This window comes from Equus caballus, chromosome 1 (assembly GCF_041296265.1).
Source record: "Equus caballus isolate H_3958 breed thoroughbred chromosome 1, TB-T2T, whole genome shotgun sequence".
Taxonomy (NCBI): Eukaryota; Metazoa; Chordata; class Mammalia; order Perissodactyla; family Equidae; genus Equus; species Equus caballus.
The window spans coordinates 7,500,127-7,515,300 of record NC_091684.1 but is presented as its reverse complement, the minus strand read 5'-3'; the positions used below and the strand labels follow the sequence as shown (position 1 = coordinate 7,515,300).

The 15,174-nt window shown below is 45.7% G+C and overlaps 1 protein-coding gene across 13 annotated transcripts in view; it reads right to left on the bottom strand.

Annotated features, from left to right (window-relative positions):
• Positions 1-15,174, bottom strand: part of C1H10orf90 (chromosome 1 C10orf90 homolog) — a 215,883-nt gene that overhangs the window by 56,071 nt on the left and 144,638 nt on the right. For all 13 annotated transcript variants that reach the window (XM_023637159.2, XM_023637137.2, XM_023637146.2 and 10 more), the window contains one exon: positions 12,116-13,244. In XM_023637159.2, the coding sequence (XP_023492927.1) occupies positions 12,116-13,244 (1,129 nt within the window). The remainder of the gene's footprint in view (positions 1-12,115; positions 13,245-15,174) is intronic.

Sequence of the window (15,174 nt, the reverse complement as noted above, 5' to 3'; positions counted from 1 at the left end):
TGGGCAGCTGCCCTTCAGCACCTCTTGGGGACCTCAACCTTGAAGAGTCTGACCATCACCCCTAAACAGCTGAGAATCAAGATGCACAGGAGGAAGGACATGCTGTCCTCCACCACATCAAAATATGTCACTTTGGCATAAGGATTATTTTGAGCTGAAGGCAATTGAGAAGAAGCAGAAATAAGCAAAGCTCTCCGCCCTCCCCCTATTTGCCTTAAAGCAGGACATAAATTTACAAAGGTGTCCCGCCTCCCCTCTCTACCAGGAAGAACAGAAGTTAATCACCAGAGACAACTTGAGACCTATCAGCCTGGAGACAGCACCAGAGGAGTCGACATAAAAAACTTCAGCCTTTATCTACCATTAGTTTCCTCCCATATATCTACTTTCCTACTGTGCCAACCTTGGAAGCCTAAAACTGCTGTCCTTTGTCCTGTCATTTCTCCACAACATTGTTGCTCTTTGTTGAAGATGCTAAGTAAACCTGAGTTCTAAGCCACTGCTTTGAGTTACTCGTTTTTCCCTGGGTATTTCCCACATATACATGAAGTGTACATGTTAATCATCTTATTTTTTTTTCTCTTGTTAATCTGTCTTTTGTTATAGGGGCCCCAGACAGAATTTAGAACAGTGGAAGGAAAAGTATTTTTCTTCCCTTGCATCCTCCAGAACAGGGCTCTTAACCAAGGAGGCACTTATTTGAATTCCAGCATAGGGCCCAGCACGGGCATTTTGAAAAAGCATCCCTGATGTGTCTGATGCCCTCCCCTGAACACCCTTCCACGCTCTCTGAGTGTGGCCCCTGAGCATAGCCTCAGAACCACATAAGATCACGTGAATGCCCTGTGTGTAAACTGATATTTCATCCACGGTAACGCCTTCATGCAGTTATGACCTTACACGGGAAACAAATGACCCTGAGATAGCAATGCGAAAAAGATTTCTGCATTTAACAACAAACTACTTGGACAACATAGCTTAAGATGAATTTATAGGCTGATCTTACCATCTTCATTTATCTCTCATTCTCCCAATGTTAGTAACACTGAAAATAAGATTACATTTTTTTTTGAGAGATCTGAGCTTCTGTGTTAATTGGGAAAATAGCAAAAACTCACCAAGCCAAAGGAATTAAACACACCACCTATTTCTCACATTTTTTTTTCCTTTTTTCGAGGATCATCTACATCTGAAATACTTTTCCTTACAGAATTCACCATGTTACTACCACTTCCTTTTCTGAAGATCATGTCTAAATTGATATCACGCAGACAGCTCAGATGATACTGAAGACTAATGGTAATTACAAAACGTACAGAGTTCCCACTATGTATCACCGTGCTCGGTGCTCCTCATGTAAATTACCTCACACAGGACACGAGGTCAGCAACTAGCAGAGTTTGAACTGAAACTCAGACGGGACTCATTTCCCAGCCCCTGGTGCTGCTGCTCTGTCACCCTGATTATCATGATTTCTTATTTACATATGAAGGGTTGCTCTGCCGTTTCCTAATTTACGAATCAGACCGCTATCCCGTCAGCCTGCTGCAGAACTTGAATCCATTTCTCTTCATCTATCTCTGGCAAACTTGAGCAAATGGCCCACTGGAATGACCATTTCCTGAACAATGTGGGGACACAACCCATTCATACAACTAAGCGAGTTACTCAGAAAGAAGAAAACAAGCCCTTTGCTCCACAGAGCCAGCTGGGGTGGCTGACATGAGCAACCTTCAGAGACCAATACACTCTGGGGAGGGATCTGATCATCATCTTCAAGATTATGGGGAAAATGACCCAACTGCATCAAGACTTACCAGGAGTTAAATCACCAAAAAAAACCCTTCAGAATATTTTTTGCAACAATGTCTATACTTCTATTTTTAACATTAAATTTGACCATCTGAAGGATAATAAAATTGTTTCATGACAATACTTGATTATTCTTACTGCGTTCTTAGAGGGAAAGAATATTTTGATGTATTTTTTCCCCTCAATTTTAAAACCAAGTGGGGATACTACAGTTTTCACTTTACTTTTCACAACCTACCTCTGGACAGTGAATCTTACACGGCTCCTCACCCTTTCTTGGCTAGAGAGGTTTTGGATACGGCCATGGGAGAGGTGGTTTGAAGAAGGAAAGGGAGTGAGCTTTTACGTGACTGACATCAGCAAGGCTTTGTTGGGTCATCAGAATGACCTGTGCTCTGCCCAGCACCCGGGTCCTGAGGAGGTGCTGCATGCTCTGTGGCTCACTGCTGGGCGTGGAGAGGTTAATGCCAATGACTCAGACTGGGGTTCTGACCTCTAGGACAGTACAGTCTAGAAGAAGAAAAATGGCCTCCTGACATAGCAAAGACATCACAATAAAAGGCCATAAAATTCCCGGGAGTCGAGTACTTGAGAGGTGAGGCTGGGAAGATGCACTGAGGCTGGGTCGCCATCTGGTGAGCGGTGAGGATTGCTGAACACGGTGGCCCACAATAACAGCGGGCTGTAAGGAAGTCTGGGCACAGTGCGGGCCAGCAGTTCTCAACTAAGGGTGACTTTGTTGACCCAACCCCCAAACCAGGCAATATCTAGAGACATTTGTGGTTGTAACAACTGAGCGGGAGGGCTATTGGCATCTAGTGGGTAGGGCTCTAGAGGCTAGGGATGCTGTTAAACGTCCTATAATGCGTAGACAGCCCTGAACAACAGAGAACTATCTGGCCCCACATTTCAATACTGCTGAGGCCTAGAGAGGGAAGGCTCCATGGGAGGGGGTGCCCACTATGGACTATGGTCATATAGCTATATGGTCAGCTATATGGTCACATAGCTATGGACAAGGTCAGGTGAGAAGCAGGAACCATGAAGAAAACATTCCCCTTTGTTAGCAATCACAGAAATGCCAGCCCAACCCACCACAAAGCAGTAATTTTCATCAGGAAATTTGCAAAAGTTTGCAAATTGATACCTCACCTTGGCCGAGCACATACAGAAATGTCCTTTTACAACACTGAAGGGGGAAGCGGTCATCTTGGTTTCTCCTGGCGTCTAATTCAGTACTGTGCATCAAGAACCTTAAAAAGGCTGATGCTCTCTGATCTAGACAGCCCATTTCAAGAATATTTCTCAAAAGGAAATAATCCAGCCTACAGAAAAGCCTTACACACCAAGGGTTCACATTAATGTTATTCCCAAAAGTGAAAAATGAGTAACAACTTTAAGGACCAACATGAAGAAATAATTAAGTCAACTATGATATATCCATAAAACACATCACTTCATAGCCAACAAAAGTTATCTTTGTAAAGTACTGTTAACATCAGGAAATATTTATGATATAGTGCTAAGTGGCAGAGACCCAGAGAGAAATCACATATGCAGCAGGATCTCAGCCATTTAAAAGAAAAAATACATATGCATAGAAAAAGAATGGGAGAAAATACACCAAAATATTAGCAATGATTATTTCAGGGTTTTGAGCTTTTTATTCTACTTTTTGTTCTTCTCAGTTGCCTATATTAAATTTATAGTCAGGAAAACAAATCTATTTGGGCGTAGACATTTCATGAAGATAATAAAGGCTTGAAGGAGGACAGTGGCTGCGGATATGGAAGATAAGGGATGGACATGAGACTTTTGATGTGGCCGGTGACTGGACACAGCAGTGAGGGAGAGGAGGAAAGAGTCCCAAGGTGACTCAGAGTCCTGAGCCTGGAGTCCAGGAAGTGAGGGAACTGTTCCCAAGAGCAGGAGAAATCTGAGCAGAAAGGTGACGACAGGCCTGGATGTGCCATTGGGAGGCCATGGGAACACAGCCAGCTGGAGGAGCAGGAAGCCTGTCCACCCCGGCCCCTCCCCCCCATCCAGCTGTGTAGCCCCGGGCAAATCTCTACCTCTTTACATTTCAGTTTCCCCATCTGGAAAATGAAGGTCAGCAACGCATCTATCCCATGGATTTTTAGGGAGGAGTAAATGGGTTAAAACTCGTGAAGTACCTGAACAGCACAGGGCACACAGTCAAACCTCAGTAAATGAAAGAGCAGCGGAGGTGGTTGTAGTACTAATATTGAGCCGAAACACCTGTAAATATTAGCATTCCAGGACCCTTTTGCATCCTGTCCTTCTCTTGCCCTGGGTGTTCTTAAACCCTTCTGTGGCATAAAACACACACTTTAGGAAGAAGGCTCCCCAACCACAACTCTAGACTGGAACTTTCTCTTGGGCTCCAGATTCATGGGTCCAACTCCCAACTTGCCGTCTGCACCTGAACGTCCCCAACTCTTCAGATGTAACCTCTCATGGTGCCCAGGACCTGCTCTGCTCCTCCTTATCTTCCCAATCTGGATAAAAACCTCCCCTGTTATCCAAAATATGCAACAAACTCTTAAAACTCAACAATTAGAAAACAAACAATTGGATTAAAAATGAGACAAAGACTTTAATAAACACTTCATCAAAACAGATATACAGATGGCAAATAAGCATATGAAAAGATGCCCCACATCATATGTCAACAAGAAGATGCAAATTAAAGCAACAATGAGATACACTACACACTTATTAGAATGGCTGAAATGCAGAACCCTGGTAACACCAAATGCTCGTGAGAGTGTGCAGCAACAGGAACTCTCATTCATGCTGGTGGGAAGGCAAAAATGGTGCAGCCACTTTGGAAGACAGTTTGGCAGTTTCTTAAAAACTAAACATACTCTTACCATAGGATCCAGCAATCACGTTCCTTGGTATTTATGCAAAGGAGTTGAAAACTTACGTCCACACAAAAACCTGCACATGTTTATGGCAGCTTTATTCAGAGTTTCCAAAACTTAGAAGCAACTAAGATCTCGTCCAGTAGGTGAGTGGATAAACAAGCTGTGGTTCTTCCAGACAATGGAATGTTATTCAGCACTAAAAAGAAATGAGCTATCACACCAGGAAAAGACGGAGGAAATTTAAATGCATATTAGTAAGTATAAGAAGCCAATCTGAAAACAATATGACATTCTGGAAAAGGCAAAATGATGGAGACAGTTAAAAGATCAGTGGTTGCCAGAGGTTGGCGGAGGGGGGGTAATGAATAAGGGAAGAACAGAGGATTTTTAGTGAAAATACTCTGTATGATATCATAATGATGGATACATGTGATCACACATTTGTCAAAACCCATAGGATGTACAACACCGAGAGTGAACCCTAATGTAAACTCTGGACTTGGGTGACGATGGTGAGTCCCTGCAGGCTCATTGATTGTAACAAATGTACCATCTGGTGCAGGATGTTGATTGTGAAGGAGGCCGTGCATGTGTGGGGGCAGCGGCTATATGGGAACTCTGTATGTTCCTCTCAGTTTTGCTGTGAACCTAAAACTGCTCTAAAACATAAAGTTTGTTAAAATAAAAAACCTTCTCTGGATGCTCAAGCCAGAAACCCAGATTTCATCTTTGCCACCTCCTTGTTTCCCTCCTTCTGACCTCATCAGTAGTTGAGGCTTGTGAATTCCACCATCAGACTACTTCTCCTGCCTCCACAGCCTCCGATATGACTATTATCTATGCAACAGCAGTGGCCTTCCCTCCTCCTCTCTCTTTTCCTCCAAGGAGCAAGAGCCATCTTCTTAAAGCACACATTATATCATAGCATCTCAATGCACTCAGGATAAAATTCTAAATCCTTATTCTTGTCTCTAAGCCTCTAACCCCAACCCTAACCCCAACCATGGCTAGAGTGCACCTCTCTAGTCTCAGGGCATGTACTTGTTGTGTAGCAGGCTCACTGGCCTTCTCAGTTCCTCCAAAGTGCCGAGCTCATCTCTGCCTTGAAGCTTTGGCACACGCTGGTCCTTCTAGTCATGCTTCAAGAATCAGTTTAAAAGTCCCTCCCTCAGAAAGGTCTTCTTGACAAACTCCCTCTTCTAAATTAAGCCTCCCTCGTTAAACTTATGGTCCTCACCTTCCCTTGGAGCACGGACCACAATCTATAATTACACACTTATTTTAGGAATATCAGTTGCATGTCTGTTTTCCCACCAGACTGTAAGCTGTATGGTGGGAGACCATGTCTGAGTTTTGTTTCAGCGTTGTGCAACCAGAGCCTAGCATGGTGCCTGGTACCATGGCTGACACAATAAATGTCACATGAGTGAGGGGAGGTTGTCTAGAGGGGACTCTGTTCTGGTACTAGCAGGAGTGCCAGGGCTAGACACATGCCCCATCCACTTGTTGACAATGGCGGGTGGCATGGAAGTGCCTGATCTCGCTGCTGATGTGAAAAGAGGCGGGAGAGCTGCATGCTAAGGTTGAACCTCAGTGGGCACCTGCATCTAGGGAGCGGGAAGAGTGAGAGAGAGCCAGGAGCGTACTGGTCAGAAAAGGTGGAGCAGAACCCAGAGAACCCAGAACCCAAACAGGGTTCTGGAGCTCAAGGAGCGAGAGCTTCTCCCTTTGTCTCTGAGCATCTCTCCTATAACTTAAGAGTTAACCTGAACCTTGGACTTGTCTAGATCCATTGTAACAGAAAAATACAGCCCCCAAAATGAATAACTTAATGGACCAGCTGACAAGAGTTCAAGAGATAATCTGGTTTATGTCTCATTCCATAGATGAAAAACTGAAGACCTTGCAGGAAAGTGACTTGCCCAAAGTCACCCAGAGAGCTCGCCCTTGAGCAGGGGCTGGCACACTTTTTCTGCAAAGGCCCAGATAGTCAATATTGCAGGCTTTATGGGTCGCAAGGTCTCTGTCCCAACTATTCAACTCTGCTGATATAGCGAAAGCGGCCACAGAACATGTGAACGAATAAGCATGGATGTGTTCCAAAGAATCTGCCTTACGAAGACAGGTGGAGGGTTGGGTTTGGCCCCTCGGGCTGCAGTTTGCTAATCCCTGCTCTCGAACTGTTACTAGATACCAGGGTCTCAACAGTTTTGTTGTCCATTTGTCAGCTGATTCTAACACTCCCTGGTTTATCTTGTTAACAATAAAATACAAAAACATTGTTCACAATGATTGTTCCTTCTGCCCACTTCTTCTCTTACGGCTTCACAAAAGAAGCTGTCATCATAAAATTGTTCACCTGGTCCTCAACGACACTCCATCAGCGGGAAAGTGTGCAGCCATGGTATCAATGTTGGCCAGGCGCTGGTAGACAAGCTGCAGGGCTTGGGAGGCACTGCCGAGTTGAGTCAGCCTCAGGAAACGAGATGGTTAGATATACCCGGTAGACACGTCACTGTGGGCACTGCCAACCCATCTGATCCCTAGCAACCCTGTGCGCTTTATCTTCAAAACATAGCCCAGAAGCTGAGCACTTCTCAGCACCACTGCCACTGTGGTCCAAGTCACCATGCCCACACCTGCATGATTGTCCAATACACATTTGCTGAACGAATGAATAAGTGTCAAGGGTGGGAGAACAGAATTCTCCACACAGGTGCGAAGGTCCATACCCCACGCCCCCACCCCACTGCTCCAGGTCCAGCCTTGCAAGATCTTTGACTTGGTTTAGAGAATTATGAGGTCACAGCGTGGAAAGAGTAGATTAAACAGAATGGCCAACTGTGATGCATTCAGATCCCCCCTCAGGATGGAAGGATGTATCCCCCAGACGCTGGGAGTCCTGCAGTCCACCACAACTATGGCAACTGGCTGGCTGAAGAGAGCTGCTCATCCAAGGTCACATCCCCTTCTCAGGGGGTATAAAGCCCAACCCCCTGCTTCGACTGAGAGTAACTCTGAAGGGGCTCCCCAAATTCAGAGTTCCCTAAGGCCTTCATTATGACTGCATCACAGAGCAACTTCTCCCTCTGCCCATTCCTGCTTTCTTCCCTTCCCATCCGCGGGTGCCATGTCAACAGCACTCCCCAGTAAATGCCCTGTCCTTTCACTTCCATCTCAGGGTTGGATTTCCAGAGAATCCAACACGCAACGTTGATAAACAGGGTAAAGTTTGTCTTGGAGGATGGATGATTCAGAGTCAGCAAATTACAGCCTGCAGGCCAAATCTGGCCCACTGCCTGTTTTTGTAAATAAAGTTTTATTGGAACATGGCCACACTTATTGATGTGTGAATTGTCTGTGGCTGCTTTTATTCTACAACAGCTGAGTTGAGTAGTTGCTATGGAGACCATCTGGCCCACAAAGCCTAACTTAATTACTATCTTGCCCTTTACAAAAAAATTGGTCGACCTCAGTTCTAGATCATTAAAGAAAAATCACATTTGTAAAATAAGGGTTCTGCAAATGTCTTCTGGCCCCTCTAAGAAGTAGTCCTCAGGGGATTGGGGGAGCTGAATCTAACGAAGATTTCTCTGGTGGGCTTGACACGTACATATAGTCTGTCATCTTCCCTTGATGGGTATAAGCGCTTTCTTCACTACCAATGCGTTAGACTACAGCACCAGAACACTAGCAGACACAGCGCTCAGTTGGTGATCTGGCAGAGATCCAGTGATTCCTCGCCAATGAATCCTGTCCAGCCATTCACATCTTGGGTCACTAGTGATACTGAACTCCCCTGGGGACTTCTTAGGCCAGTGCCACCAGAAGCCTGTGCACTGAGGGAGGCATTCAAAGATAGAGTCCACCATAGAACACCAACGTTTGGGGCAAATAGACTTGGGCAAACTGCGCATCAGTCTCTTCTCCAGAAGCGTCTAACAAAATCAGATGGTTTTGCTCCATCTACTTGGGTGTCTCAGGAGTAGAGGAAAGCTTCAGCTCTAGGTCATGAAGGCAAAATGAAACTGGCAATAAGTAATGTATTGAAGTCAACACTGTTCGAGGCATGAAATACCCAGTGAGGAGAGAACCATGCAGATCAATATGGTATATCCCATAGAACACCGCAAAGAATAAGATTTCAGGCTGAGAAGGATTTCTGAGCCAATAAATTTTAACTATATCAAATGACATGGCTTATTACACTTAATTAGAAATTAACTGTGTAGCTCACTCTCCCAATAGATTCTACCAGGGTAAGTGGCCACCAAATTCTGGTATTACTTCATATGTCCATGAGCGGTCTTCCAACATCACCTTTAATGATAGTGGAGATGGGGCCCACCATTGAGTCGATCCCCACCATCCTAACCGTTCTGGTTAGGGTTGTCACTGAGAAGGGCACAGCAGGAGCCACACACACAGGACTGTTCTCAGCTCTGGCACTTGGGCAAATCATGTAATCTCCAAGCCTCGTTTGTCTTATCTGCAAAACAGAGCCAAAGATTCTCTCTTTACAGAGTTGTTTGAATGACTCAAACTAATGGATACACCGATGTAGCCCAAGGCTTGGCATCTAGGATGTCCACACTGTATGTTGTGGTTGTTGATAAGATGATGATAATGATGACAATGACAATGATGATGAAATTTTTCCTTATAATAGGGGCAGGGATGCCCACCAGGCAGGTGCTAGCAGGGTGCTGACTAGTGGTGGAGATAAACATACAGGGACTGAGGAGACGAGCGAAGAGAGAACCAGTCCCTAAGACCTCAGCCCCTGAAAAGAGAACAAGTACCCGTGTCTGCTAGAACGCTCTGTCCCAGTAGACACGGCCCATCTGTCCTGCACAAAAGGTTTGTAAGTAATGTATCCCATTTTCCCTAATCTTGGCAATCTTTCTGAGAACGTGTCCTGGAGGCTCATTCAAGAATACGACTTACAGGACTTTCTGTCTGATGACCTAATGACTAGAGCTAAAATTGCCTTGCCTCCATTTGTAGCATCTCCCAGGCCGCACCTACCCTGCAGCTGGATGTCAGTAAGTCAGCAGTAAGGATGCTGCTCATGTGGTATTTTGGAATCTTTCAGATAAAAAAGAATCAGATTCAGTAACTATGAAGTCTGAAGACCACTAATAGCATGTGCAGCCACAGGAGGCTGTCAAGAAAGCCTCAGACAAGATTCCAGTTTCAGACAGGAAAATACAAACAGTTCCTTGGTGTTTTAATGAGCTCTGCCACTGTTGGAAAGTCCTTGCATTAAGGCTAAAAAGCTTTGTCAAGACTGAAGGTCAGCGAGCTCACCCTTGAAGTGTTGTGTAGATTACACTAGGACAGCCGGTGGTTGTAACAGTCCATGAGTTGTGCTTATAAATTTCAGGCAAGAATTCTATAGCGTGGACAAGAAGCGCTTTCTTGTCACCTGGGAAGAAATACACTCCATTGCAAATTAGTTTCCGAGTGAGAGAGCACGAAAGGACAGGGATATGTGTGTGTGTGAGTGTGCATTTGTACACATCTGAGGCAGGTGCTCAAAAAGGTGAGCCCGAGTTTCTACGGCTTTGAACTTCATGACTAAGGGACCCAGAGTCACAAAGAACCTCTCTCCCTCACAGGTTCCACCTCAGGTAAATACAGCAGGAATTTTTCCAAGATCAAGGGGACCTTCAAGAACACCCAATCCACCCCCTTCTTTAGTTACCCAGATGAGGAAACAGGCTCGGAGAGGCAGTGTGGCTTGTCCACATTCACTGAGCTAGAAAATAATAGATCAGCAACTCTGAAAAAGGCCATCTGGCCTCTGTGCATCTCTGTTTCCTGGAATGGTAGAATGTGATCACGTGACTTAGAGCTGCTCAACAGCTCCACCTGCGAATCTTTGGGCTATAGAGCTGTTCTGAGGGAAGCTGGCCCACGGGAAGTAGAATTAACTCATACCCTTTGCCTAAGAAAATCAGTTACAGGAGGAGACATGTCACAAAGACACGCTCAAAACTCTTCTGTGCATCAAAGCCAAAAACAAGTCGGGGAGGTTTTCTCTGCTCCTGCTCCCGAGATAAACGTTTGAGACTTGACTCTAGGGATTTTTAAAGACCCTCTAGTGGAAGTGCCATAAATCCAAATTATTATTTTACACCATGAGAAACGACATAAAGACAAGGATGTGCATTACAACAATGCAGCCCATATATTTCCGGAACCTTCATCTACGAGGAAAAGGAAGTGGTCGGCTGGAACAATTTCTTTAAATACTAAACTGAGGTCTGTCTTTGCAACACTGACAGCTGCTTACATTTTCCTTCTTGCAATAAGTCTACAAGACTCAGAGGCATTTCAATGGTCTAATCAATCTGAAAGCCGTGTCAAACTGCCTGAAAAATCTCTCAGCCTTCAATATATATATACTTGTTAAAATTAATTACATCATTTAACATTTCTACGCACATTATAGCTTTAAAATGTTTTACAGTCATTTTTATTAATTAATAAAGCTTTAATGGACAAAAACTGCACCGTAAAATTATTATGCATATGCTGCATTTTCAATTTTACTACTATTATCTTTAAATATTTCCCCCAAGTGGAAAGTCACTAATTCATAAACCAGAGTCTCTTGCAGAAAGTAAAGCTGAGAATCAGAAGTTCACACAGAGAAAGAAAGAAATCTGGCCTCTGGCTAAGATCTGCTTTCCCCACCTCAACTCCCAAGAAAGGGGAGGGGTGCCCGGGGCAGCTGACCTCCGGAACGCCGCCTGGTCCTGGAGTGGGGGAAATAGCCACAAATCCCGGCAGAGTCGCCTCAGAAAACAGCTCAAGAAACAGAAAGCTCCTGCTACTCTTCGGCACGGAGCATCCCCAGTTTCCCTCTTTTTGAAAATATCCTATAATTACTGTACACACACATAGACACTTCATTATGGAGATGTGTGGCGTAGGTTTCTAAGGCCAATCCATAAATATCAACCATCTGATTGAAAGGTAAAAGGTGAGCACTCTGGACAATTCCAGATATTCAGGTGTTCGGACCAGAGAGACGAAACACTCAGGAGTGGATGGTACTTTGTTATTGTCACCTGTTTTGGAATGACGCGGGCCTAAAGTGACCTCATTTGGGGGCTTGACTTTTCTACTTGTTACATATGGTCTGGAACTATTGTTGGAGACAAAACGTTGAGGGAAGGTCTTTCATAATCCACAAAACTCTCTTCTAAGAAACCTACCCAAACTAGACATCGTCACTTAGCTATCAACAGTCAGCTTTGAGGGAGCAGATAAAGCGACTCTACTGAGAATAGGTTGTGTAGAAGAAACTTGCCCCCTGTCCACCCTGGCAGGGCGTTTGTATCAATCACCTGACGGGGAGGTGTCCTCGCTGGCGGCCTTGCGAGATCAGGAGTTGCACTCACCTGTCCTGTAACTCCAGCCAGGAATGTGAATGGACAGCTGGTTGGTGTGACCGCTGGTGTGACAATGAGTTGCATGGTCCTCTCTCCCTTTTCTTACAGTGACCAGGTTAGTTCCCACATCTGTAAATTCTGTATTTTCCAACGGAGGGGAGCCACTCCAAGGACAAGTGCCAGTCCCCAAATGCACCTGTTCCAACGATACATTTTCCTTCAAGAAACTTTCTTGCAAACCTGGGTTCCAGCGCGGGCCTAGGAGGTTCTTGTTTCCCTCCGTGAGCTCCTGCTTCAGGGCGCTGCTTATTGGCTCTCTGTTAGCTGTGCCATCTACTCCATCTGGTGTCAATCTGTGTGAACTGCAATTTAGGTTGAGCGACAGGACCGACCTGTGCATTTTAGGACTGGTAAGATGAGGTTGCTCAATGGGGACAGAGAGGGGCCTGTCTAGATAGTAGATGGAATTCGGACACTGCTGAGACACCCTGAGGTGGACACAGGAGCTGAACACCAGTGGGCTCTTTCCCGATTGTGGGGTATCTGGAGAAAAACTGTTCTCTCTGTTGTCCCCGTTGGTGATCCAGTACTCGTGTCCCTCACACAGCTGTGTGTGGGCCTCAGGAAGCTTCAACCTCATCACAGAGCTGTTTCTGGAGAATTCCGTGCAGGCGAAAGGTCCATGATGCTGCAGTGGAGCGACACCACTGGCCAGAGCAGAGGGGTCCCTGAGCAGAGCATCCTGTGCTCTGCACTTGTTGCACATGGGGTCCTCTACAGCCTCCCACACCAGGGTGCTGGCTGGGGGGCCCACACGCCTGGCCGTGATGGTGATGGATGCAAATCCCTTTTGGGGGCCACCGCACAGCTTCTCCTCTTTGGGTGGCCGCTCTGACTCAGATCCTCGCTCCTCTGCTGGTGTCTGAATTCCTAATCTGCCAGGAAGGAAGGTGAACACCCTGCTGATGGTGACTCCACTGCGATTAGCCAAAGATTGCTTCATGGGACATGCTGGAGGCTGAGCGACTGCACACGGCGCGGGCAACGCAGCCCCATTTTCTTTTGATTTATTCTCATCAATCAGCTGTGAAATGACTATGGATGAAATCATTTTTGTGTTCTGTGATGCCAGAGCCTCCTGCAAATGGAAAAAGATGGCAATTATTCAAGCAGTCCATTGTAATGCAGGCAGTAAACTCTCTTTCAAGGGCCAACAGGCCTCCAGAGAACTCTGTTACTAACACTCAAGAGTTTCTCCTCCAAAGCCTTTTCCCCCACACCTGACACCACCTCCGAGCAGTTGGAAGGGGAAGAAACCCAGATCTGTTTGTGAGATGGTTATACATTCTGGAAACGTTCCTCTGACTAGGGAATTGGTTTTCTTTGCTGGGTGTCTACTCTTAGTTTATTTAATGGTGTTTGTGTCTGATGGGGATCGTCAATTTCAATCTTGACCTCCACCAGGCCCGAGAGCACCTGAACACAGGTTCACAGCCTCACCCGGGAGGGAAGATGAAATTCCAGAGGGGGGCTAGGACTGGGGGGCACAGGTTTATATGGGAGACGAGTCAGCGCTCTTCCATGGAAACAGCAAATGTGATTATGGGAGCCCCTCTCTGCCCTGGTCCCCAACTCCCTCGTGTAGCCCTCCACCTTCGCTGGTTTAAACCGGAATTCAGGGCTGCCCAGGCCTGGCAACATGGGGGGTCAAACTCCAGACAATGAAACAATGGCAAGCAAACAGGCAAGCTTGACAACTGCTCAGACGAACACAATGACCAGGACAATCACGTATCACAATGGGGTGGGGAAGGGGTTTAGATCAGGACAGATGTAGTTTTGCTGCATTTCAATGCTCAGTTGCAAACCATGAGTTTTGACCAGCATAATGATCAAGGTGTTTCATGCTTCCTAACCAGCAGATCCTATGTCCTAACGGTAAATAGCTAGTGTGTTCAAAACAATGTGCTGTGATTTTTAATAAAGCGTCTAACCAGTCTGAGACCAGGAGAGTCTCTCCTGCCCTCATTTTGTTTGTATTACGTGTATGCATGAAGTACTGCAGGAAGCTACACAGAAGACTGAATATACCCAGCTTTAGTGAATGCTCGCGGCGTCTTGAGCCCCCATTTTGACGTTCGTCATTCCAAGTGCTTAAAATGAACGCTTGCATGGAACTGCACAGGATCCGAAATAATAGCGGTAACTGCAGCGCGCAGCTCCCACTGCTCATGTGTCCTCACTTTGGGAGCCTGATGGTATAATTGGTGCTCAACACTAAGCAGCAGTTCTCAAACTCCAAGGTGCCTGAGAATCACCTGGGCTGCTACATCTGCAGCTTTCCCAGGCTCCAGAGATTGATTCTATAGGTCTGTGAGTGGGTCCCAGGTGCCTATGTTTTAACCAACATCCCTGTGATTCTGATGGAGGTGATCCAGGGAACACACTTTGAGAAACAGACAGAGTCATGGAGCTACTGGTCCTTTCAAGAGAGTGCTTTTGAGAGAGGAAGAGCCTGTGTGTGACGGGAGCACATTGTTCTCTTTTGCTAAGATGTGATAAGAAAGCAGGGGGGCATTTTTCTTTTCTTCAGAGCAGGATAGATATTTCTTTACTCAACTAATGAAACGCTCCCCTCCAGCTGGACTTCTGACGGGAGGACCAGCGCATGTGATCTTAGCACTTGAGGCTCGTGGCGTCCTAACTGTTAGACACGGGACGATGGTCAGCTTGTCTTTCTTGGTTTTTCCTTTTTTTCTTTGTTCATGGCAGTCTTTTTGGTCATGGTCAGATTTTAAACATATGTGGGAAATTACAGACTCAAAAGAGATAGGTAAAGAAGAAGAAACGGATAGGAGGGTCATCTTAAAATTCATTTTTTAAAAATCAAAATATCATTGCTACCTTTTTCCAGATGGCCAGTTGGAGCCAGGCTCTGTTTGAAACCTCCTCCTCCAAGGTGGGGCCTCTCTTCAGCGGTTCTCAGCCCCGGTTGCACCAGAGAGTCACCTGGGTGTTTGTAAAGACCTCAGTGTGTAGGCCTCACCCCTGAACAATGACATCAGAAT